Below are 24,772 nucleotides of genomic sequence, written 5' to 3' on the forward strand. Positions count from 1 at the left end.
ATTTAAGATATTGATAAGTAAAATGTAGACTACCTAATGTGTTTTCAATATCAACACGAATTTCATCAATGCAACAGCTGGAGTAACAAAATGTTGTTACTTTCTCTGCCGAGACAACAAACATATACTGTGTCAAATTCATTCACTGTCTAAACCATGAAATTGTGGAATTATCCTCTAGAAGATATTCGAAAGTCATCTTCGATAGTCATGTTTAAAAGTAAACTAAAAAATTACTACTTGTTTCAGGCTTACCAGCACAACTAATTAAATTAATACTTATTTCTGTATGTAAATGAGTATTCTAACACACAATATTTATTCTTCTTATTCTTTTATATTTTAAAATGTGTTCTGTTTTCAGTGTCCTTGCCATACCCGGTATTTTCCTTTTGCTTTTCTATTTTACTTTTATTTTATATTGTTAACAATGTAACTATGTATTAGATTGAGTGGAAAATAAGACACAAGCCTTAACTCAGTCTTTAATAAATTGAAATTGAAATTGAATTTGGAACTTCTGAGTATCTTGACAGCAGCAACGACCAAGAAAAATACAAGACATCCTAAGCATATAATTTGTTGAAACTTTATATGTAACATATAGTATAACGTACATTGATCGTCCCAAGAGGTCATCCGTCTCTCCCAATAGATCGTTCTAGATCCACTAGTGTCCCAGGAATATGATATTTCCATTCTACAGTAAATAGAATGAAGATAGACTAAAGTTTAAAGCTAGAGTAGCGTAATGGTGAATAGAGAAATGGGAAAGTACTCCTATGGGCATATCATAACATATTTGAACTCTTCGTAATGCTAGATATCAAAAATACTTTCAACGTCATATTCCAACAGAATGGTAAGTCCTCTATGGAGTCTCTATTCTTAAGTAGACCACGCCGACGTACAGTTCTGTGAACAGCAAAATGAAATCTAGTACGCATATTCACTCATACTGCATGTCCTCTCAAATGTTATAATCAAGACACGCGGTCAATACAATCAGACTTCTCTCATCGCATTCACCCTGTTTTGCTCTGTGTCGCCTTGGCTGCCCTACCTCTGGTCAATGTGTGGCTGCCCTTAGAGCTGATTTAAACCAACACTCTCCTGGGAGGTTCAATTGGACATAATGTCTCAATCGAACGATCACCTACAAAATAATACAATTTGTGTCGGTCAAAATCGAAACTTTCTATCGGTCAAAGTAAACAAAAATATAATGAAGGGAAATCTTTCAGTTTAACGTCCCACGATTATATCCTCTAGGCTAAGGGAGACGGATGACTAAGGGAAGTGGATGAAGATGGAAGAATTGGTGGAATGATAATATAAGAGGAAACGGGAGTGCCTGAGAAAACCCACGGGCATGATGTTGTCCGTTGTCCACCACAAAATTACTTATGAGGGGATCGAACCTGGGACCCTATGTACCAAAGGAAAGTGTTCTACCACTGAGCCACTATGTCTCCACAAAAGTAAATAAAAGATAAGTTGTCATGCAAAATATATTTCTCCTCAGAGTTTGTGGAGTTTCTCTTCGCTCGCTTTCGCTCATTGTTGTCGGATGTTATCCATGTTTTCTGATATAGCTAGAGTTCGCTACATTTCAGTAAAGATTTGCAGGTAGAAATTCGATCGAGTATTTTTTTTCAGTCATATCATGTGGCACTCAAACGCTGAACTTTCTATAGCCAGCTTTCTCCAAATGGATTAACGCTGTTTGGCGATCAAGGTTTAGGTCATTGGTGATGTCATAGCTGCTTACGTGCTGGTTTTGCTCGACTTTTACCAGAATATCATCCACTCTTTCTATGATTGGTTAACCACTACGAGAAATATCTTCGACAACGACATTTCCAGAACGAGAGCGACTCGACTAATCCATGTTTTGCTGTTGCTTTTGATAAGACACCTTTCCCTTAAAGAGCACTCATTTCTTCGCGAACCTTCTTTGTATTTGTGACTTTATTGAAATGAAACTATAAAATGTAGCGCAGTTTTACGAAAAGCACTTATTTTCAAGGCGCAATACATCTACTAGCTTCAACTGTCAGCTGTTAAATGATGTAAGACCCAAGGATCTTATAAAATAGAGAATCTGCCCTTACAACAAAATCTTGAAGCCATACGTCACAGTTTCGCCACCCCTACTCTGCCCACTCCGCCCAATAGTATCGCAATGTTTTGAGCCAACAATCATGGCGGAAACGAAAGTAGCCAATCAGACGATGGCAGAAACGAGAATAGCCAATCAGACGTGCCGATGCTCAGTTGTTTTTTTTGGCTTCATCGTATTAATAGGATGAAGATGCATATGGGCAGATCCTCTATTTATAACATCCTTGGTAAGACCTAACTCCCTGAGAATCATGTACCCTGAGATTTGGAACAGTAACATCATCTCGTGTGCAAAAGACTAACTCTATTTTTAAGACTACCTGATATCATAACACTACTACTATGGTAATGTATCATTCTAATGGTTATGTATTTTTTATCTTTCAGTGCTGCGAAAGGCTTTCCAAATGTTTGACACCGGCAAGACAGGGTTCATTGAAACAGTTAAGATCAGCACAATTCTCAACACAATTGGACAGGCGTACGACGATGGAGATCTCAACGCTCTCATCGAGGAAAACGACCCCGACGGTAAGAGAAATTGTAAATTAGACAAAGATAAACATTTCCCCCCCTACATATACAACATTAACGCAAGTAATTGTATTAAATTAAGTGTGTTCTTTTGTTTCTAATTGAGGTTAGTTTTAGTTGCTCAGCAGAATTACAAATTTGAGAATAATAATCGCAAGAAAACTTAAAAGTTTTGTTTAATCAGGGGCGTACTCACGAGGTGGTCCACTAGGTGCGAACTCCCGTAAAACTTCCTAATTCAACATACATTTGTACACTTTCTCAATAAAAGTATACTTGTTTAACAGGGAAATGATTGAAAGCATGAAAATTCGATCTTACACTTCATCTGTACTCTATCTCGTATACAAACAATCTAGTTCTATAACTTTTTTCTGAAAATATAGATGGAAGTGATTTACAATTACTTATCATCTTTTCGTGTGCAGAATAATACCCGTTCAATACTACATAGACGTAGTGGCTTGTAGTATTGATCACCCCTACAAAGCTTGGGCCACTCCCAACCAAAAAAGAAAAAAAGTCTGGGTGCGTGCCTATGTCTAATAGACATATATCTATTTCCATATTTATTGTCAAACTGTTGTTTCTATTCCTATATAAGGGTTACATACGTGTAAATATACAACTGCAAACGATAATCTGCAATAATCAAAAGCTTATTACAAACCGAAAATTACTTACTGGAGTCGCTAGCAAGAGCTTGTGATAAAAAAAAGGGTTGTGACGTGAGTAAAGCTGAGAAAGCCTGACTTATGCATTAATAAAGCGACTACAATCCTCACCGATCACCAGTAAACAACTGAAGTATGACCAGGTAAGAAAAAGGACAAGATCTAATTCTCTTCCTTCCTTGAGCTCCCTCGTGGCTAAGCGGTTAGCGTACGCGCCTTTGGCGCGGGAGACCCGGGTTCGATTCCCGGCGGGAGCTCATGTGGTTCGGATTCCACGTTAATCAGTAGGTCCACGTCTCATATAGCCTCGCTGCTGAAAGGGACGCTAAACTAAAATCAACTCAACTCACCTCTCTTCCTTCCTATCAATAAAAATTCCGAAAAGAAAAGAATAGTTATTTGTTTACTCTAATACTATTTAAATAGACCATAATAGACAATTAAGAAAAAACAAATAATGATATCTATATGAAAATACAACTGAGTAGTAAGTCTTTTTAAAATCTTAGTCAGGAAAACTATTGTGTAGAAATATGAACAAGAAAACTACACTTAAATATGCGGTGAGTGGAAAGGGGATTAGTACCCTCAACAACAACATTTGGGGTCTATATGGGCAGGGCCGGATCAAGGATTGTCTGAGGGTGGGTGCACCAATAATTCCCAAAATGACCAATCACACTGAAACTCTTCAAAGTTACATGTGACAATATTCTTTGTCCCTGACAACGCTGATGCATAGAACGGAGGGGAGTATTTTAAAGAGGGTCGCAAGTGTTATGCAGGAAAACATGTCTTTCTCTCCTGGCTCTTTTTTATACTTAGTAAATGTTATATTATTTGGCTTGGTGAATCCTTTCCCTTCAACCTTTAGAAAATCGACTTAAACTATTGCTTTTGCAAAGCTCTGCTTTCTTTTAAGCCCCAAACTGAAAAGTAATGGCAGAAAGTTTCGGAAAGTGTTGCTATTTTCACTTCTAGCTTCTCATTTTAGATAATGTATATTTACAAAGAAGGGGGGTGCACGTGCACCGCTCCACCTCCCTAAATCCAGTCCTGTATACGGGTATAAGTGCTCAGATTCCAGTGTCTGTGCTTACACCATTTTCCTGTGCAAAATAAAGTAGGTATTCAAGTTTATGCTTCCCTCCTGCAATAGACCTTTATGTAATCAAATATATCTCCAAACTCATTTACAAGAGTAATTTTACAATAACTTACATAATCAGTGACTCACTCGTTAAGTAATGAATCTAGAAAATCTAGAATTACTAGCTCGTAGAACCATAATTTGCGGATTTGACATTTACTGCAGTACTCAACGATCATACGTAATACTTATTTTTCTGTTCAAGAAACTTCATATCTTTTATGTGTTTCACACTTTTAAAGGTTTTTGTCTGAGTAAATACTTTTACATGTTGCTTAGTTTATAAAATAAATTACGTAAATGAGAAACAGATAATAATAATAATAAGTATAACTGTTTTTTACTAAGTTACACTTAAGTAATTTACAAATTCGATTTACGTAAAATTCAAGTTATAAACTTTTACTGAGCGCATTGTTTACTTAGTCTGGAAAGTTAATGTGTATAGTGAAATTTTTTAGTTCAGATTTCTGCAAAAATTTGGTTACAGTACTGTGCCGTATAGGCCTTTACGTTATACATACCTATGCCTATTTTCACATAGACAATACTGTGATTCAAGCAAATAATTGTATTTTCTCACAGGTAGTGGGAAGGTGAATTTCGACGGTTTCTGTGCCATCGCCACCCACTTCCTGGAGGAAGAGGATGCCGAAGCTATGCAGGAAGAATTGAAGGAAGCCTTTAGGCTCTACGATAGGGAAGGTGAGTTACAATTTGTAGAGGGAGAAATAATAAAAGTGTTATTAATGCAATAAGAAGTTTTTGATGAGGAAAAATATTTTACAGTTTGGTTATTTAAAAAAAAAAAAAAAAACAATAGGTCGTGGAATTTTAACTACAGAAAGTTTGTCCATTTTCTAATATTTAACGCTGTTAGGGGTACTACGTATTGAATGAATTATTGAATTTGTTTTCTAGGGTCGTTTACTGGGTGAAAAAGATGATGACAGATGAGTTATGAGTTGTTTTCTGAATTACTTTATAGAGTTGCCAGTATTTAAGAGCAGTAAAATTCAGTACACATAGTATATTTTATCATTTTTTCTGTTTATGTTAATATACTATTATTAAAGTAATTGTTATGCTTTGAAGGGAAAAATGGAAACGCTGGAAAGTAACTTGGTTCGATGCTGGACATATTTTATATTAGAATTTTGATATTCTGGAAAAGAAAAACCTTCAATTTAGACGTATTAAGTTCATGTTTTCAATATTCTCCATTACACCATCGAAAACCAGTCAACTGTTTTATTTTCTCTCATTCCACTTTTGTATTTGTCATCGAACATTTTGTTCCAATTACCATAGTTTTTATCTTTCTAACGTTTTATTTCCATCCCTATTCTTTACAGTCCTTCTTTAAACTTTCGAACATCTTATTAATTTTCGTTGCAGACTCCGTCACACCGTGATATCATCTGCAAACTGTATACACCTAATCATTTCACCTTCCACCGAAATACCGTCTTCAATATGTAGGCTGTTCTTCACCATCTCTTCTAGATGGATATTAAGTTACATCGGTGAGAAACAACATTCTTGTAGAACTCTCCTTACAATATTGAACTCTACTCTGTCATTTCTTTCTTTATTCCAAGACTTAATTTGAACGCAATGAACGATGATAAAATGTCATTTCTAAAAAAAAAATGTGTAAATCATGTTCAAATACTAATTTATTTTTCGCAGTGGTGGTAAATCAGGATTAGGTATGACTATTGCATTTCTCTTCCTGAATTAAATTGAGTAACTCTGAAATCTAGATTGGTATATACATTAACACATTACCATAAACTAGTATAAGTTTCCACTTTCAAAAAAAAGTCCTACACTTATTTTTAAAGCATGTTTTTACCGAAATGTGTTCAGAATATAATTAATTAATTTTATCATCAGTTACCAGCCTCAAATTATCGTTTAACAACAGGCTTGTTTCATATATTTTCTTCTGAAAAGCAGTTTGAGATTTTGTTTCTGTGATAATTTGCTAAAGTCTATGCCCCAACTTTAACGGTCCATAACTTGAGAACAAAAGGCTTACACACCATGATATTTCTATCACTGATAGAAAAGAAAAACTAGTTTGTAGCCTATTTCCAACACTGAGAGAAAATTTTCAAAAAGCAGTTTTTAGCCTATTTCTAACAATGAGAGAAAAGAAAAACTGTTTTTAGCGTATTTCCAACACTGAGAGGAAAGAAAAACTTTTTTTAGCCTACTTCCAGCACTGAGAGAAAATAAAAACTGGATTTTAGCCTATTTCTAACACTGAGACAAAAAGCTTAGTTTTTAGTCTAAAAAATCCGGAGAAATGAAATGTAGCAGGTTTTTGTACCACGCACAAGATTTTTTGTAACAGGTTACGTACAGGCTTGCTGCTTAACTAGGACCAAAGGGTACAGCCACAAGTAGACGGAAATCATATGCGTACTCTATCGGCACGTACAGTATCAGAAAATTATGGTTATTTACTTGAATAAATATTATCTGGATGTGTACGGAGTTTTTTCTTTCTTCATGCTAGCCAGAGGGGCTAGCCACTTTTAAGAGGGTTATGCCCTCTGTTAGGAAAGTACAGATACTACAGAAAATAATAGTTAAATACTTTGATTAACAATATAGGGTTGTGTATGGACACTACAGAAAATCATGGTTATATACTTTGATAAACATTATCTGGTTGTGTACGGACAGTATAAAAAATCATGGTTATATACTTTGACGAACATTATCTAGTTGTGTAAACATTATCTGGTTGTATAAGGGCACTATACAAAATCATGGTTATGTACTTTGATAAGCATTATCTGGTTGTGTATGGACACTACAGAAAATCTTGATTACATAGTTTATAAACATTATCTGATTGTGTATGGACACTATGTACAAAATAGTACAAAAATCTGCACAATACATATTTTAGTTCTTCTTCCATGACAGAAGCAGCGCTTGGAAAGCCACCTGTAGCCAGAATCCACAGATTTTTCCTTGTAAATGTGCTCTATTTTTCTCTCCATGTATGCGTACTAAATTCATTAATGTCTACAGCCATGCCAAATGTTGATCCAGATCGGGTTTGTCCGATTGACCTCATACATATAAGATTTTGCCAGACATCCTGCATATACAAGATTGTATTGCATTTTACAATCTATTTTCCTGTTCTGTATGAACGTTGCACAAGACGCACATTTATTCTGCATGTGCTAAAAAGTATCAGCAGTAGAATTATTTAAACTATGACCAAGTGAATATAATCACTATGCTAGTTTCATGAAAGGATTATCCTTTTATTCTAATCAATCTCCATCTGCAACTTCAATTCTGAAATTAATACTTGAGAAAAAGCAAAGCATGCCTACCCTGCACTCTTCAGAGTTTTCTAACATTCAAATTGTTTATAACGTATATGGTTTAGATATAAAACACTTCTAATATTGAATATCAGAAAAGCTGTAAGTGCATGCGCAATATCAATCTCTAATGCTTTTATAATATATGATACATGTTAGTAGATTATCATATAGTAGTTATACAGTAAGTTTAATTTATTTTGATATGTTATGTGTTGCATACGTATGTATAAAAATTTGATTTTTTTGGGACAACGCGCGTCCTGTATTTACAGTGGAGAAATTTGGTATCTGTTTGATACGTACATAGTGTTCTTATTATCGAGTTAAAAAAACAAAAAAACAAATAAAGTCCAATGATGGACGAAATGAGTAAAGACTGAAAAAAGTGCCGAAAGGATGTAAAATTAACGAACATAAAACCGCACCAGGGGTAGTGACGTAACTTGTGAAAGGCTAGGTTACACTGGAATAGCTTTAACAACATAAAAAAAAAAAAACAACATAAATATAACGATAATGCGTTCTGGACCCGTTTCAGTAAAACGTCTACTATTAGTGCCTTCAGAAATAATATATATATATTTCTTAAGGTTTTAAGTTAGCAAATATTGTCCCCTCAATTTAACTTGTGAAGCAGGAAAGGCACCACCATACCTCTTCCAAAAGAACTGAAAAAAGTCCTACTTTTACCCTAACATCTGAATAAAATACATTTTCCTATGATGAAGCATAAATGTAATCTAGGACCTACTTAAGTAACATACCAAGTAATAAAGATGTCTATTGGCATTTTAAATTCTAGTGCGAGAGGGAAATTTCATATTTTCAAGGGAGCAACTTCTTATTTTTCTAGGGGGACCCAAACATTAATGCTCGCCTCCCTAGGAAAAGTTACAAGTTATGGCGCCGATCAGAAGGGAAATTTTATGTATATTACTACGTTATCTAACAAGCAGCTTCCGTGCTAGACATTAAAAGTTGTTGTAATTTGACGAATTGGGTAGAGTCTGATAGAAGGTTTATAGTATAATCTGAAAGTAAAATCTAAATGTTTTTCTTGCTTTATTTTCCAGGAAACGGGTACATTACAACTGCCACTCTGCGAGAGATTTTGGCTGCTCTAGATGACAAATTGACGTCAGAAGATCTCGACGGAATCATTGCTGAAATTGACACTGACGGCTCTGGAACCGTAGACTTTGATGGTATATTGAATATCTTTTTTTCTTTTTTGATCATGAATGACTAACATATACTTGTTTAATTTATAACTTTATGTACTGTCCATTCGAGTCCATATTTATATCCCACTCTCATAGGCGTAACTAGGAGGCCTCCATAGAACACAGTTACCCCGTTGAACCAAAGGTAAGGTTCAATTCTCAAAAATAAGATATATGTTTATCCTTACAAAATATTCTAGTTACGTTCATATCTCCCGTTCAACATTATACATAAAGTAAAAACGTCCGTTAAAAATCAAATGCATACAAGGCAGAACAAATTGAGACTTTCTTCTCAATAGTAGACTTTCAAAAAAAAAAAAAAAAAAAAAAAAAGTGTCCAACGACGAAAGTTTTTTTTTAACATCTCACGTAAAGTGATTTACCACTATTTAGTTATATGATATCCTGAATAACTCTAATGAATTAACAGTGACCAATATAACAGATCAAAATGCATAAGATTGTATGCTATTAGCCAGGGCCGGCCTTAGGTAGTGCGGGGCCCGATTTGGAAACATTTTGCGGGGCCCCAGGTTTACAAATAACTTGCACCAAGGTCTGTAGAACCAATATATATATATATATATATATATATATATATATATATATATATATATATATATATATATATTGCGCTCTCGCTGCTGATCTAGTGATCTAGTGGTTAGCGAGATCCTAAACATATATGATAAATTTATCCCCGGAATATGTTGCATCTTTACTTATAAGCTTGATTAAGAAAAATGATTAACGGCAAAGACAGTTTCGAAACATTTTCCCATTTCTATGTTGTGGAATCCTCTTTCAGGAGGAACTAACAGTAATCTCTCATCATGGACGGGTCCCATTCCCCTCTAAACCCTGTTTATTGCTTATAGCAGCTAATTTTTCAGAGAAATAACTCAAATGGAAATGCAAACAGCTGAATTTTAAAATATACATTTCACCCTTGTGCCTCGCAATTTTTCAAGAAGGTTCTGTACCAGCATCGATGTCGAAATTTAGTTTCTTGACCAAACTTCGCAGAAAAGTGTGGAATTTCAAGAAACGAGCATAAGCAAAATTTAAAGTGCTTCCCTCCTTAAAGACGGCCGCAGTGTCCAAAACCCTGATTGATCAAAGTAAGCCATAACAATGTGTTTGAAGTTTGAAAATTTGGGCCGTCTTTAAGGACGCTGGGGGGCCTCGCAATCATTGGGGTTCCAGGAGCAGAATGGCATGTATTACTGTATTACGAGCAAACTTTAGTCATAGGGACCACAACAATCTTTTTTGCTCTGGGGCTAATATGCTGTTAGGCTAGTTTTAGACGGAAGCATTTATCGTAGCAGATGTGGTGCCAAAAATCTCCTATAATATTCTATGGCATCAAAAGTATATGGTGATTTTACATGGTATCATTTTGATAAGCATATTCTCGTGACGTAGCAAACAAATCACTGGAAAAGAGCGCAATTATGACTCCGAAACTAAACACAGATTTCAGTCGCTATTTCTTCTAAAGCCCTTTGTCGCATATGCTTATTATGATACAAAGGACTTTTAAGTTTGTACAAACAAGGATGCTCCTCATATTTTTCAATCAGCACTCATTTTTCTTTACTACAATTGAATTTCCCACACAAAACAAAGAGCATGGGTATTTGGCACAAAATTTTTCGCTTCCTTTTAACACACCACGGCGTTGCAATCGGACCACAAATGCTGGGGAAAATGCTACGAAATAGAGCAGGTTCTATCGACAAGAAATGTCATAGGATATGCTATGGCACGAGAAATGCTATAGCATTTGATACTTTACACGGTAGGATATCGATGATACTATTTTTGCCACGATAAATGTTTCCGTCTAAAACTATCCTTAAAACGGCATTGAACAGTAGAGTAGACGAGATTAGCGCAGGGCCCCCTTAGGCGCGGGGCCCGATTGGAGCAATCGGTCCAATCGGCTTAAGGCCAGCCCTGCTATTAGCAAAACAGAAATTTATGAACTATTTTCTTCCCAAAATTTAGCTTAACTGAGTCTGACATATCTGACGTAGTTCTACATATCTCATCTTTTTGCCAGATGACACAACTGTGTTTTTTTTTCAGAAGATGGTCCTCCGTTCTGTTACCCTGGAGTGGGAACACGGTGGTTCAGTTGTAGGGCGCTTAACTCTGATACATGGGGTTAGTGATTCGATCCCTGGCCAAGTAAGTTTGTGATGGCCAGTCCGTGGGTTTTCTCGGGTTCTCGCATTTTCTCCCACATTCTCATTCCACCAATTCTTAAATTATCATTCCCTTGTCTTAATTATCCGTCTTCTTTTTAGCCTAAAGGGCATAATCATGGGACGTTAAACTGAAAAGTTTCTGGGTTATTATTTTGTGGGCAGGGCATGTTACTTTCGTGCATAGCACTCTGATTTCTTCTTGTACCAAGAAGCCAAATCTGTACAGAGCATCCATTACCAATGAGAATTTGTAGGAATATTGTTAAAACTTAGATTAGCTAAGCACCGGTACTGGTACTGCACCTGCCACAAATAAAATAAATCGGAACTCACTTCTATTTTTGTTTCTTATTTCAGAGTTCATGGAAATGATGACAGGAGAATAAAGCGTTTAAGACCTCCAAAAATACCATGCAGTTGTGGACTATTGCTGCGTGTGAAGTTCAACTACAATTTCAACAATGATGCGATGCTTTTATCCACCTTTAGCGGCTGGTCTTCAAACTGACTTCACTTCTTTACACAGTTTTACACTAATAAAATTACAAAAAGAAAATGACAGAACATCTATTTTAAGCCATACGTTCTTTACTGTGCTTTAAATATTATCTCCATAAATATATGAAACTATTCATGAAGAAATAGTTATAGACCTTCTAACCAAGTTAACATATGGCATTGATACATCAATATTTAGATCTAAATTTTATGTGATTTTTTCTTCCAAAAAAAAAAAAAGTAATAGAAATTGTAGTTTTTGAATGTGAACGCTATTAACTGCAGCTTAGGAATCGTTTCTTGCATTTAGTTGCTTTGTAATTTTCGATATGTAGGTTGACATTCCATTTGAATCAAGGGTTAGACTCAAATGCAAAGCATAGGTATAAACTGATATAAAAAAAAAACTACATCAAAGTGTGTACTGTGATTGTTATTGGTTTGTCAGTTCATTTGCATTTCATCAACAAATCATACAAACATGTAATTTGGTTTCATGAAATGGACATTACAATGTAGAGTTCATTACATGATTAAATAAAAATATTTTCAATTATATGTGTACATGTATTTTGTGTAATTTTAAAAGTCTATTTCCTTTCTTATAATGTGTTTGTGTGTGTCACTACCAATAAATGAACATAAATGCCGTAAGACTTTGCACATGATTTAAGCTATTTTAAAGAAAATCGCATGTAACTTATAAACGTAATGATTTAGAACACTGTATCTTGAACATATAATAGCTAGATATATAAGGAAAACATAAGTGCAAGTTCATTAGCAAACATTCAGTATGACCATGATTATTGAAATATAAACTTACTGGGATTACTTTGCACAACGTACAAAAAAGTATGTTGAACATACGAACATAACGTTTCTGTGCAATGTTTTCCCTTCAGTATTTATACATTTTACTTTCTACATAAAACTGCACTCAGTCTACAAATATTGATATTAGAATGATGGTACCGGTATCAGTACTTAGTTTGAATTATCGACATTTGTAAAGAAAATTGTTTTTTCTGGTACCGGCCCACAAAAATGCCAACCCAGGAACAAAAAAATCCCCGTGAATGATTTGCCTTGGTTATTTCTTATGTACAAGAATATCATCCAAACCGTAATCAGTGGAAGATTTACAGGGATTGGAACTTTCAGGCTGAAGCCCACCCAAGTGGTAGAGCAGCCATGGTTGAATCTCGCCCGCTTCAATAAAGACATTTTCATTTTATTTCCTTTCAAATTGCATGATCTTTTTTTTTTTTTTTTTTTTTTTTTTTGTAATATTATGTTCGTCATTCCTATGCGTATAAGTGCAAGCCTTCCCCCAAAAAGTAAAGTGATTTCTAAAAGAAACGAAGCCTCTGTGAGTGAAGTCCCTTTCACCCACCACTTTTCTGGATCCGCCATTGTTCATAATTTATTTTCCAACAAGAAATTCATTCCGGCGTCTACCTAAATAGGAAATTTACCTAAATTTAAAATGTAGGAGGTTCCAGTAGTAATAATTTCCTATCTAAGCGGTATTTTGAACCAGTGCAAAGTAACCCCGAGTATTGACTGAAACCGCCTTCTCCCAGTTTTACTTTTTTATGATTTTAAAATGTTTCACATTTCAATTTCAACTATTGCATCGAAGTCCCATTATACACAGTAGTATTCTATCTAACCGGCTTAACTGTGGTGGAAATTCTTGTACGTGATATCTTTCACATTTTGGCGGCTTTACAGTGACTTCTTTCCATACCTCTACAACAACGAACCCTCCCGGTAATTAGAACTGATGTTAACTGTCAACATTATAGTTAAAATACAGTTAGATGTTCTATCTTACGGTGGCAGTTGAAACTTCCTCTTTACTGCTCATGATTTTGCCGACAGAGGACTGTGAAACTCTTTTCATATTTTGTGCAAAGTAACCCCTGATGTGCAGTCTTACGGTACGTAATAATATTTCGTCCAATTAAATTAAGTTCCTTCCGTTAGATAAAAGAAAAAGTTATGAGAAAAGTTTATGAAACAATAATTACTGTCTGTAACCCTGATTTATCATAATGTTAAGCAAGAAACTTATTAGTTAAACCACTACGTCAACTTATGAACAAGCTCCTTTTTGTGATGACTGACTGCATATAATAAACCACTTTCTATCGAAGTGTAATGTTACCATTATCCATGAATATACTATTAAAATTTTACCTTACTAACAATTATTTTAATTACTGTATGCTCCATAGTTTGAACTAATGAAAAGATTTTTGTATTATCTGTTGCATACTATGTCCTTTTTTAAATGACCTTTTCTGAAACCCAAACACAGCACATTGACATAAAAGATGGACCTACCATAATACATATGTCGTGTTAAGTATGATTCCCATACCGAGGCATTGTGAACTCATACATTTAAAAAAATGAGATACTCTTTCATACTCCGATTACATTACGTCAATGGGAAAATACATACCTGGCGACAATACCATGAAACCATAATTTCCGCATGTTAGGGTAGTATTGTGCAAATTAATGATGGGTCTACTATGACCCGGGGGTCTTCAGTTGAGCATCATTGGGACCATTAGTCCGCGAAAGAGGAACCCTAAATGTCAACTGGTATGAGGACATCCTGAGGAACCATATACGCTCACACTCATTCATGACCATGCTTCATACCAACGAGACGGACATTTTCCAGCAAGATAACTCTCCCGCAACACGTCACGGACAGTCACAGAGTGGTTCTACCGACTTCCAATTGATGCAGTGGCTCCCGCAGTCCATATGAATGCAATGAAACATATGTTAGATGTCATGGAAAGGACTGTACGGGACAGAAAGTCCCCACCAGTGAACATGGACCAGCTGTGGGCCATTGTGAAGGACGTCTAGCTTGCAATACCTTCAGATGACATTCAGAAACTAGGAAAGTCATTATTTCGATGTTGCGCTGTAGCTTGTAAAGTGAGAGGGGAATTGACATGGCATTACATAGGTGTTGGCAGGTCAATGTATATTATAGCAATAAACCTACTTTTTCGCCTTTGTCATTTACTCATGATGAAGTCCGCAAACTAGAGTGATATATTGCTAAAATGTACAGATGAATCACACTTTTCAATACCAACTATAGCACGTTATATATTTTTCCGAACTTATATATTTTTATATTATGAAGCCAATTATAAGTCAAACAATGGTCATAGAATACACCATTGTTATTTTATGAATAAATATGGACATATGGATATGGATAAATATGGACATATGGATAAATTTAGAACGTAGTCCGCTAAAGTTCGCATGACTGGGGAATCCTCTATGTTCTCATTTGTTTTATACTTCAGAATATTCAACTGAACTTCAGAGTTATAATTTTAATACGTTCGACACCCTATCAAGTTTTATTTCTTTTCTTTTCTTTTTCTTTTTACAAAAAATAAGCATAAGGGGTTATTAGACACTCTATTGAAATTTTCATTAAGTGATCTCTAAAAGGCCAATGCACACGAGAGCTCTGAAAAGCAGTAAGAGCTTACTGGAAATGGAAGGCAGAGATAGACAGTGAACGTAGAGACATTATATCAGGTAGTCTAAAATGTATTGAGCCTTTTGCTCACGAGATGGAGTTTGTTCCCAAGTCTCAGCGTACACGAGTCGCAGCTGGTCAGAACTAATATCATTTGACTGCTGACAGTTGTAGTTACTAGATGTACAAAAGATGTTAGACGTTTTATAAACATACGTAAGGTATTAAAGAGTTAACTTTCCATACAACTGTGCTTACAATTTTATTTTGATAAAAGTGGAAATGCTGCGCTGGTTCATGAATAAATTTGTACTATTTGTTGGCAAGATACGTTATCAAAATCATAAACTAAGAGATAAATCAGTCGAGTCGCTTTTTTAAAATGGAAATTTCGATAACCGAGATACTCCTCGTTATGTGGGCGACTAATCACAGCAAAGTAGATAACATTCTAGCGAAAAACAAGACCGGCATGTAAGCAGTTATGACATCACCAGTGACTTAAGATATCCACCACTAAATAGTGTTAAACCATTTAGAGAAGGCTGGCTACAAAAACAAGTTTGATGTTTAAGTGCCACATGATATGACTGAAAAAAAAATACTCGATCGAATTTCTACCTGCAAATCTCTACTTAAATGTAACGAACTCTAGACACATTAGAAGCCATTGAACACGACTGATAAAAAGTAGATAACATAAGACAATAATGTGTTAAAAAAAAGTATGGTGGTCGAAGCCAGGAGACTGCGGTAAAGTCCACAATGACGCCAACGACGAATAAGCTCTGCGTTTTATAGGGTTAGAAAGACATCGTTCATCACAAGCTTCTGCCGCCGGACAGAACGATATACTTGGAACTTTCTGTTGACAATTAACGGAATTCAAAAGAAACGGCCGGAGCTAGTGAACAGAAAAGGTGTTGTATACCACACTGACAACGCCAGACCGCATTCATGTTTATCGATCCATCAGAAATTGAAACAATTTTGCTTGGAGGTGTTAATCCATACACCGTATAGCTTGGACAACACCGTCAGACTATTATTTGTTTCGATTTCTACTGAAATCCTTGAATTATATTAAAAATTTAGTTTAAAAAGAGGCCTGTGAAAACAATGTGTCACTTTTTTTTGGACTAAATCCAAAGCAATTCTATAGCGACATACTGAAAATTGACAGACAGTAATCGACCAAAATGGTGCATATAGCATTACGAAATGTTATTATCAATTTAGACCTTGAAAGGCTCATTACTTCTTTGACAACTTGACACCATATTCAATTGTCACGCCAACAAAATTTTCAGGAAGAAATAAGGTTCATGTGAATTAGGAGATTGATTTCTCTCATGCTTAACATTTAGTGTTCTCCCTTTACTATGAGCGTCGAGAATTCGATTCACAGTGAAGGGTTGCGCTGATATATTTAAATATCCCCTATTAATTGCATTCAATTTATCACTAAGAACAAGCACTTTTCCAGACAAATGGAAAACAGCTTTAATTTGTCCAATTCCGAAGTCCAACAATAGTCAAGATATTACCAACTTTCGACCCATAGCAATATTACCTGCTTTTGCCAAAGTATTTGAGCATATCTTGTATCGACGAATCCTTAATCACGTCAAACCGGTTATCTCAATTAAACAACATGGCTTTATTTCACAAAGATCCACAATAACAAATCTTGCAATTATTACAGATTTTATAGCGAATTCATTAGATGTAGGCAGCCAAGTAGATGTGATTTATATTGACTTTGAAAAAGCTTTTGATAAAGTTAATCATAACATATTACTAGAAAAATTAAAGCTTTTCCACTTTTCTCCGTCCCTGATTAAATTCTTCTCATCATACCTATCTAATCGTAAACAATCCGTTCTTTTTAATGCATACAAATCTAAAGAATATATTGCATCCTCAGGGGTCCCTCAGGGTTCAAATTTAGGACCATTATTATTTCTCTTGTTTATTAATGATTTATCTGACTGTATTCCTGACCATGAAAAATTACTATATGCCGATGATCTAAAAATATATGCTAAAATCAATTCTGCGGACGACAACATAAAGCTGCAGCAAGGTTTAGATCATATTGGTAACTGGTGCTCTTCGAATCAACTTGGGGTCAATGAAAGCAAGTGCAAAGTATTATCATTCACTAGGAGCAAATCACCTCGTCACTTTAATTATGAAATTAATAAATATATAGTAAATAGGCATGAATCAGTTAAAGATCTGGGTGTTACGTTTGATTCTAAGTTAACGTTTGACAATCATATTGTAAATATAACAAGCGAAGCATTCAAGCTATTAGGATTCATAATTAGAACGGGAAAAGAATTTAAGAACTGTTCAACATTACAGAAGTTGTACAATGCATATGTTCGCTCAAAGTTAGAGTATGCCTCTACTATTTGGAATTCGACTCACATAAAACATCGCAAGCAATTAGAAAGAATACAAACAAAATTTTTTAAATTTCTAACATATAAAGAAACTCACATTTATCCTACATTTGACAGCTGTAAAACCATACTTGCTAACTTTAATCTTCCTACACTAGAACAAAGGCGACATATGATGGACTTATTATTCATTCAAAAAGTAACGCAAAATATTTTGGATTGTCCTGATTTAATTTCTTTATTGAATTTTCATGTCCCCACATTAAAAGTACGCAGAAACACTGGTCTTTATTACTGCAGAAAATCAAGAACTAATATATTGATGAAATCACCAATCTGGAGGACAACAGCTTTGTATAATAGAATGTGTACAAATAACAATGAATTTGATATATGTGATATGTCGCCTAAGAAATTTCGGAATGCCATTATCATGAGTTATCAAGAGTTTTGAACTCAAGTTATGTTATCAAGAGTTACGAACATGTAATTGCGTAATTTACAACACTGTAATTGGGCTATAGCCTGTTGTGTTGACAATAAATAAAATAAAAAAAAATAAAAATAAAAAAAAAGTATATGTGGTTGGGACCTGCTGTTAAAGTAGGTCCACGTACTATATCAGTACCGAAAAGAAATGTTAAATTTCGAACAACTAATAATTATCAATTAAGGATAATAGAGCTATGTTGTAGGTAAGTAGTACAGAGACTCCAGACCAAAGTTATTTCTTTTACCTTTCCAAAGACAACGAAAAAGTAGAAGAATCAACCCCATCTTGGTTTTTTGCAGGTATCTATGTTGCACATATCTCTACCTTCCGGAGAAGATGGATGTTATGTTGTTGCAATATACGAGTATATGATATCAGGATCAATCCTCGGTGGAGTACATAGCCTTAGAAAGAAGTGAGTAATACTTTAGGTCACATTGTAATATCAAGTTCCCTGTTTTATATTTTTGGAGTTACGTGAACTGCAATAAATAACGTTCAGGTAAATACGAGTAAATAAGTGCTGCAGAGATGGTGTAATGTTTTGTGGTGTACCTCTAATAACAGTGCAGGAAAATAAGGATCCCAAGAGAGAAAAGAAAAAGGTTACTCTGAAGTTAGTAACATCATGCTCAACACTCATGTGCAGATGCTTTAACTGTAACGTGGTGTTCTAATGCGTAACTAATTAATAGACAACAGCACTGGTCATGCATTGCAACGTTTATGCATGACATTGTCTGCAGTTTTCAAACATTGTGTATTTATTCACTATTCAATGACATCTCTAAGTTCTGACGAGTCAGAAAAAGGCTAAGATCTCAGGTAATACTGAAGAAAAGAATTATAGCAGTTTCAGTTCCTTGTTATTTGTATATACAATGAATTCAATTAATACATATCGTTTCCTATGATTACTTGACCTTATTTGGGCAGACACAAAAGCTTACAAAACAAATTTTTTACAAATTAAATAGTTCATTTTTTACTTTTCAAAAATTAGCACATAATAACACTTACATTCAGTGAGTATGTTTGATTTTTAAAATCTTTTTTGGTACCTCCTTCATATATGTATCAAATTATACTATTCAATAAAACCCCACTATAATAGCAGGTACAATTTTTTCACATTCTCCACGACAGGAATAAAAGAACCCATATATTCACTAAAAATAGATCTATTCACAATTTGGTGTTTGATTTACACGCACAAAACTTGGCTTTATATTAATATATATATGTATGTACAATACATGATTATACCATAGCCATATGAGTAATAAATACAAAATAAATTTTAAGCACGTTTTGTTATTAAAACTCCCAATGCACAAAATGGTTGTTAAAATAGAGTGGAGTTTGGTCGAACTTCTTTAATATTATTATTATTGTTATTACTATTCATTGCTTGTACATGTTTGGTTATACACCAAAGCCACGATTCTATATTTTTAAAAATGTATATTTACTAATTTCTGGATCTATATTTGACTCTTCTCACCATGTCAAAGGGAGTACAAGATTGAGTTTATCCTGTTTGAGTCCTTTGAAACAAACTGTGATAGCAAAAGATTTTGTCTCTATTTAAAATGATTTGAATGAAAAACATCAATCTTTAAACTCAATGTTTTTACAGGTAAAATTAATATTTTGGAGATTCGTGGTTTTGGCATTATGTCAAGGATAAAAAAATAAAAATAAATACTGCTTTCCTCTAACTTTAACAAAATCTGCACAGGATGAGTGGATAAACTACTCACCGTTTCCTTCAATATAGTGTCTATCACATTTCTGATGCTTCGAATAATTTATCTAATTTGAATGAACATTTGACTTAAACTTTAAACTGAGCTGTTCGGATAATGATATTGTCTTACATAATATGTATTCATGATTGAATTATCAAGTCAACTATTAGAATTATCTTCACCTGTAGTATGCATATGTACTTGAAGCATTGGAAACTCTTCGAAATCGTTTTGAAGAAACAGAACAATGTCTAACGAATCATTATAAAAGCAGTTTTTAAGAATTGACTTTATAACAAATAAGTAGTAAAATATACTACTATAGTCGTTAGGGTCAAATCATCCTCATTTGGCGTCAAAGGGAGAGACACATTATTGATATGACTCATATTCCATTGAAACATGAAAGGAATATTGGCTGATGATTCCTTCAGTTCAATAGTGATGGTAAGAACGCGTCCCATCTCCCAAAAAAATACCCAACTGATTTATGGCTTCTTAGAAGAGTTTCAGCAATTGGAAGGTACCTTGTTTTGGTAGAAAGTCAGCCAGATGAGGATCCATTGACTGTGTCCACTACACCAAAGAAGTTCTTATGATACAATTACTCGAGGTGTTAGAATAACTGATTTATGTTAAATCAATCACTCACGCAATTATTTTATTCACGACACTGGATACGAGTGATTAATTTGACTTTGCAGTCTCTAAAATAAAATCAATATAATAATGCATTCTTTATAAAAGTAAAGAACTTTGAAATATATATTAATAAATTAAGATTTCTAATTGATTGTTGGTGTGAAAACTAGTAATTTATTTTTGTACTAGACGTAATAGAATTGTGATTGCAATAATATAGTTTCCAACGATTGAGACAAAATTTACGTGTTTCTTGAACGTAAGTGTACTATAAAAGTGAATATGCAGTAAATAACCTTGGTCTTGTTTAAGAAGAATATAGTAGAAATGATGAGTAAGTACTTAAGCAAAAATACATATACTTGAAAAAGTTTTAAAATTAATAGTTTAAACTTCCTCGATGATTCGCAACTATCTCTAAAAATCACTTCAAAATTTTAAAGTTAGATCTTATCAGTGAAAACAAAAATTAACTTTGTACAGAATTTTCTAAGACAATACAAAATTAAAACTTACTAGTAATAAAGATTTTGAATCTAGAATACTTTAAAATACGAACGTTTATCACTTTGTGTCTGTGTTTCTTAAATTCCACAGCCTAAAAATTAAGTGCAATTTTTTAAATGGAATTAAATTGTATAATAATTTTACTTAATACTGAATTATAAGAAATTTCGAATTTATGTTACTAACTATGGAATACCAACACTCACGCTCATTGCTTTTGAAATCAGTTACTTACAATCAACTTTGTTTTCAATGAACAAAGAAGGAAATAAAACATATTTTTACTATGTTTTGTTTTACACATTTTAAATATACGTTTCATCACTATATATTTTAATTTACGTTTTTCTGATATTCTCAGGAAATTTGAGAAAACAGTCTTGGTTATTGCTTTAAATATTAGAACAAAAATACTTCTCCTAAACTTCTACTATTTACTGGCGTAAAGTCATTATATGAAATTTAGGACGCAAATTAAAGTTTCATTATAGTATTTCGTGAAGAATATATATAAACAGACAAAATGATTTAGATTTGAGTTATGCAAGGCTATCAGTAAATCTATCTTGTAAGCTTATCCTTTCGTCTTACGGACCTCCTTTGAACGAATATCGTCGGTAACGAACAAAATCTGGAGCAACTCAGTTTGAAAGTCCTGATTTAAATGTTAAATTTACTTTATGTTGTGTATATTTATAGTATTTTACATTGTCGGAGTGTATTGTGTGTTTGATTAAAGATATAATCCAACAACTTGTGCCTCTAAGCTATTACTTACTTACTAGAGAAACTTACGGACAAGCAGTAGCATTGGACCGATGTTCTCTTTTTTTCTTTCGTTAAAACAAGGAATGAGTGTATTACTTTATCAATCTTCCGTGACCTGTAGTTCGTAAAATATCTTTGGAATATCAAAATATTTCGAGCTTAAGTAGCCCAGACAATGGATTCTTGAAGAAACTACAAAAATATAAGAGGATCAATATTGAACTACTGAAGATGAAACCAACGATATATGTAATAAGCTATATTATTAAACTTCAAACTGTTTTAAATATAGGTCAAAAGACGACCATTTTGCGTTGAACTTGAGAGTTAATCAATCCGCATTTTCTTTACGTGCGTTGCAACAGCGTATTGCATTCATGTTTGTTAACCACCTCTAGTATCGAGAAAATCTAAGTTACTCGGAGTTTCATTATTTGAGAAAAAACGTACTAAAATATAAATTAAATAAATGAATGAATTGCAAGCGAAGTGTAAGCTTTGTTATCGTTCTTATATTCGGAAATACATAGACATATGATCATATGGTTAAATGAGTACTTGATGGATCGGAAATACCGTATTACATTTACAGATTTCTTGATGCAAAGACGCATTTCATATTCAAAATAACCCAAATATTGAAATCCAAACCCGTAGATGTTAGGATTAATACTTTTCTATGCTTTATAATGAATATTGGTAAGAGTACAGTTTTTCTTTACAATCATGAAAAGCACTGAACGTTTTTCTTGTTTTATTTCTTTATCGCGGTACTTACATTTTAAATTTCAGTCAACATCTCGCAGCAAACAAGGGGGCTTTGATGTAAATTAAATACTGGGCTTAAATGCAGATTTAACTAACGAGGAAGTCCATAAACTGTGAGAGTTGAATTTTGATGAAAATTAGTGACAAGATTCAGTTCGAGATGCTAAGTAACGTAGTAATAGTCACTCGATGCGCAAATGCTTCGTTGAGCTGCTACATCGACGCCATCTTGAAATCCAGTATGCAATATCCAAGAATACCCTTTGGGCACTATTTTCTACTTGCAACATAGTCTCTAGAACATTTGTAAATGAACCAATTATTGCTCTTGTGACGTACCCACATTTCTGCCATGCATACGCAAGCATGTCCAATAGGACTGGCACACAAAATTGATGATACACAACAGAACGCATTTTTATTATGAAAAGTCTGTCATATAGCTTGTTTGGTGTACCACAAACATAGAATTTATGTCGAAAATAATCCTCAAGTCTCCGAATTACCAGTTTATATTGCCGAAAAAAGTATACATCAAGAGGTCTTTGGGGTCCCGGACGGGGTCCAACTCAAAATTTTCAAATGGCAAGCGGGGCGAAGTAGTATATCGTTTGAAAGAAGGAAGATGGAACAGAATAGTAGTTGTAATAGGAATATTAGTAATAGCGTCAGAAGTAGTAGTAGGCACACTTCTACTTGAAATAGTATTGTCTCAATTAGTAACGCAGACATGGCACCCAGTTAATTAAACTTTTCAATATATGTGACTGTTTACATATCTCTCAGTTCAATCAATCCCTGTTCTTTCGGACACGGTTTGCATAGCCGTATCGAACTTGTATCGTCTTCAGTCTTTTACGAAAAACTTTCAAACAATAAGGTACTTGACGCTTTTCCTATTCGCATCTTTTAAGTTGGACCCCACTTGGGAACCTGCAGGGATTTTGTGACAAATATGTTCACATCGAAAAGCTGTACTTTACAAATAAGGAAACACTCTATTTAGCGTTTTGACATCTTATGTTTTATCCTTTCGGATAATTGGAAGTGACTTTTCGAAGAAGGCCGTGTTAAAATTTAAACCCCCCCGCCATTTCACACAGGGTTGGTATTTAAACATAAAACCTGTTTCATCTTCCTTCTTTTAACAATAGCTTTCAAACGATATACTACTTGCCCCCTTTGCCATTTGAAAATTTTGAGTTGGAACCAGTCTGGGACCCTCCGAGGGACCCTGGAGCAACTTTGTTTCTTTTATAAGTGGTGCTTTTGAAATGACGAAATACGTGTTTTTCAGTTTTGATATCTGTTGAGCCATTTCAGATTTCTAGGGGTGGCTAAAGACTTTTCAAAGCAAACTATATTAACATTTTGACCTGCCGCCATTTTGTACAAGTTTACTATAGCATCGAAACTTATTCCACCGTCTTTCTTTTGAAAATAGATTTCAAACGATATACAACTTGACCCCCTTGCCATTTGAAAATTTTGAGTTGGACAACGTCTGGGACCCTCCGAGGGACTCTGGGGAAACTTTGTTTCCCTCAATACACGGTACTTTTGAAATGATGAAATACGTGTTTTCTCGTTTTGACATATATTTCACCGTTTCCAAGTTTTAGGGGTGGCAAAGGACTTTATGGCCTTTATATATATATATATATATATATATATATATATATATATATATATATATATATATATATATATATATATATATATGTGTGTGTGTGTGTGTGTGTGTGTGTGCCTAGTCGTACTGAGGAAATGTGAATTTGGGTGGTATATGCGAGGGACACAGGCCAAAGATTGAACGACTGCTGTAGTATGTTTCTCACCTATTTCTGGCAGAGTTCAACCAAAGGTCATTTCGTACTCAAATCTAGACTGATGAGTATTAAAGATGCATTCACTTTTGTACGGTTTCTCATGTATTATTTTATTAATTTTAATCACGAAATTTTGGGCATTATCAAGTAATTCCCCTTTGTTTTCAATATCTTTCTTCGTTACAAATTGAGTAATCCTTCGTGAGCGAATCCTGTGCTCTTTTTTAAATTTGTTAATAAAACCACGAGAAGCACGGAATGTATAGTTCAATTTCCTCGCTGTCAGTAAC

The 24,772-nt window shown here is 34.3% G+C and overlaps 1 protein-coding gene across 2 annotated transcripts in view; it reads left to right on the forward strand.

The window, feature by feature from the left end:
- Positions 1 to 12,345, forward strand: part of TpnC25D (Troponin C at 25D) — a 44,537-nt gene extending 32,192 nt beyond the window's left edge. For both annotated transcript variants that reach the window (XM_081759233.1, XM_081759232.1), the window contains 4 exons: positions 2,512 to 2,655; positions 5,068 to 5,187; positions 8,915 to 9,046; positions 11,641 to 12,345. In XM_081759233.1, coding sequence (XP_081615359.1) covers positions 2,512 to 2,655; positions 5,068 to 5,187; positions 8,915 to 9,046; positions 11,641 to 11,669 — 425 coding nt within the window. In that variant the 3' untranslated portion in view covers positions 11,670 to 12,345. The remainder of the gene's footprint in view (positions 1 to 2,511; positions 2,656 to 5,067; positions 5,188 to 8,914; positions 9,047 to 11,640) is intronic.
- Positions 12,346 to 24,772: the final 12,427 nt, after the last annotated feature.

The sequence above is a fragment of the Thermobia domestica genome, chromosome 5 (genome assembly GCF_964235325.1).
Source record: "Thermobia domestica chromosome 5, izTheDome1.hap1.1, whole genome shotgun sequence".
NCBI lineage: Eukaryota > Metazoa > Arthropoda > Insecta > Zygentoma > Lepismatidae > Thermobia > Thermobia domestica.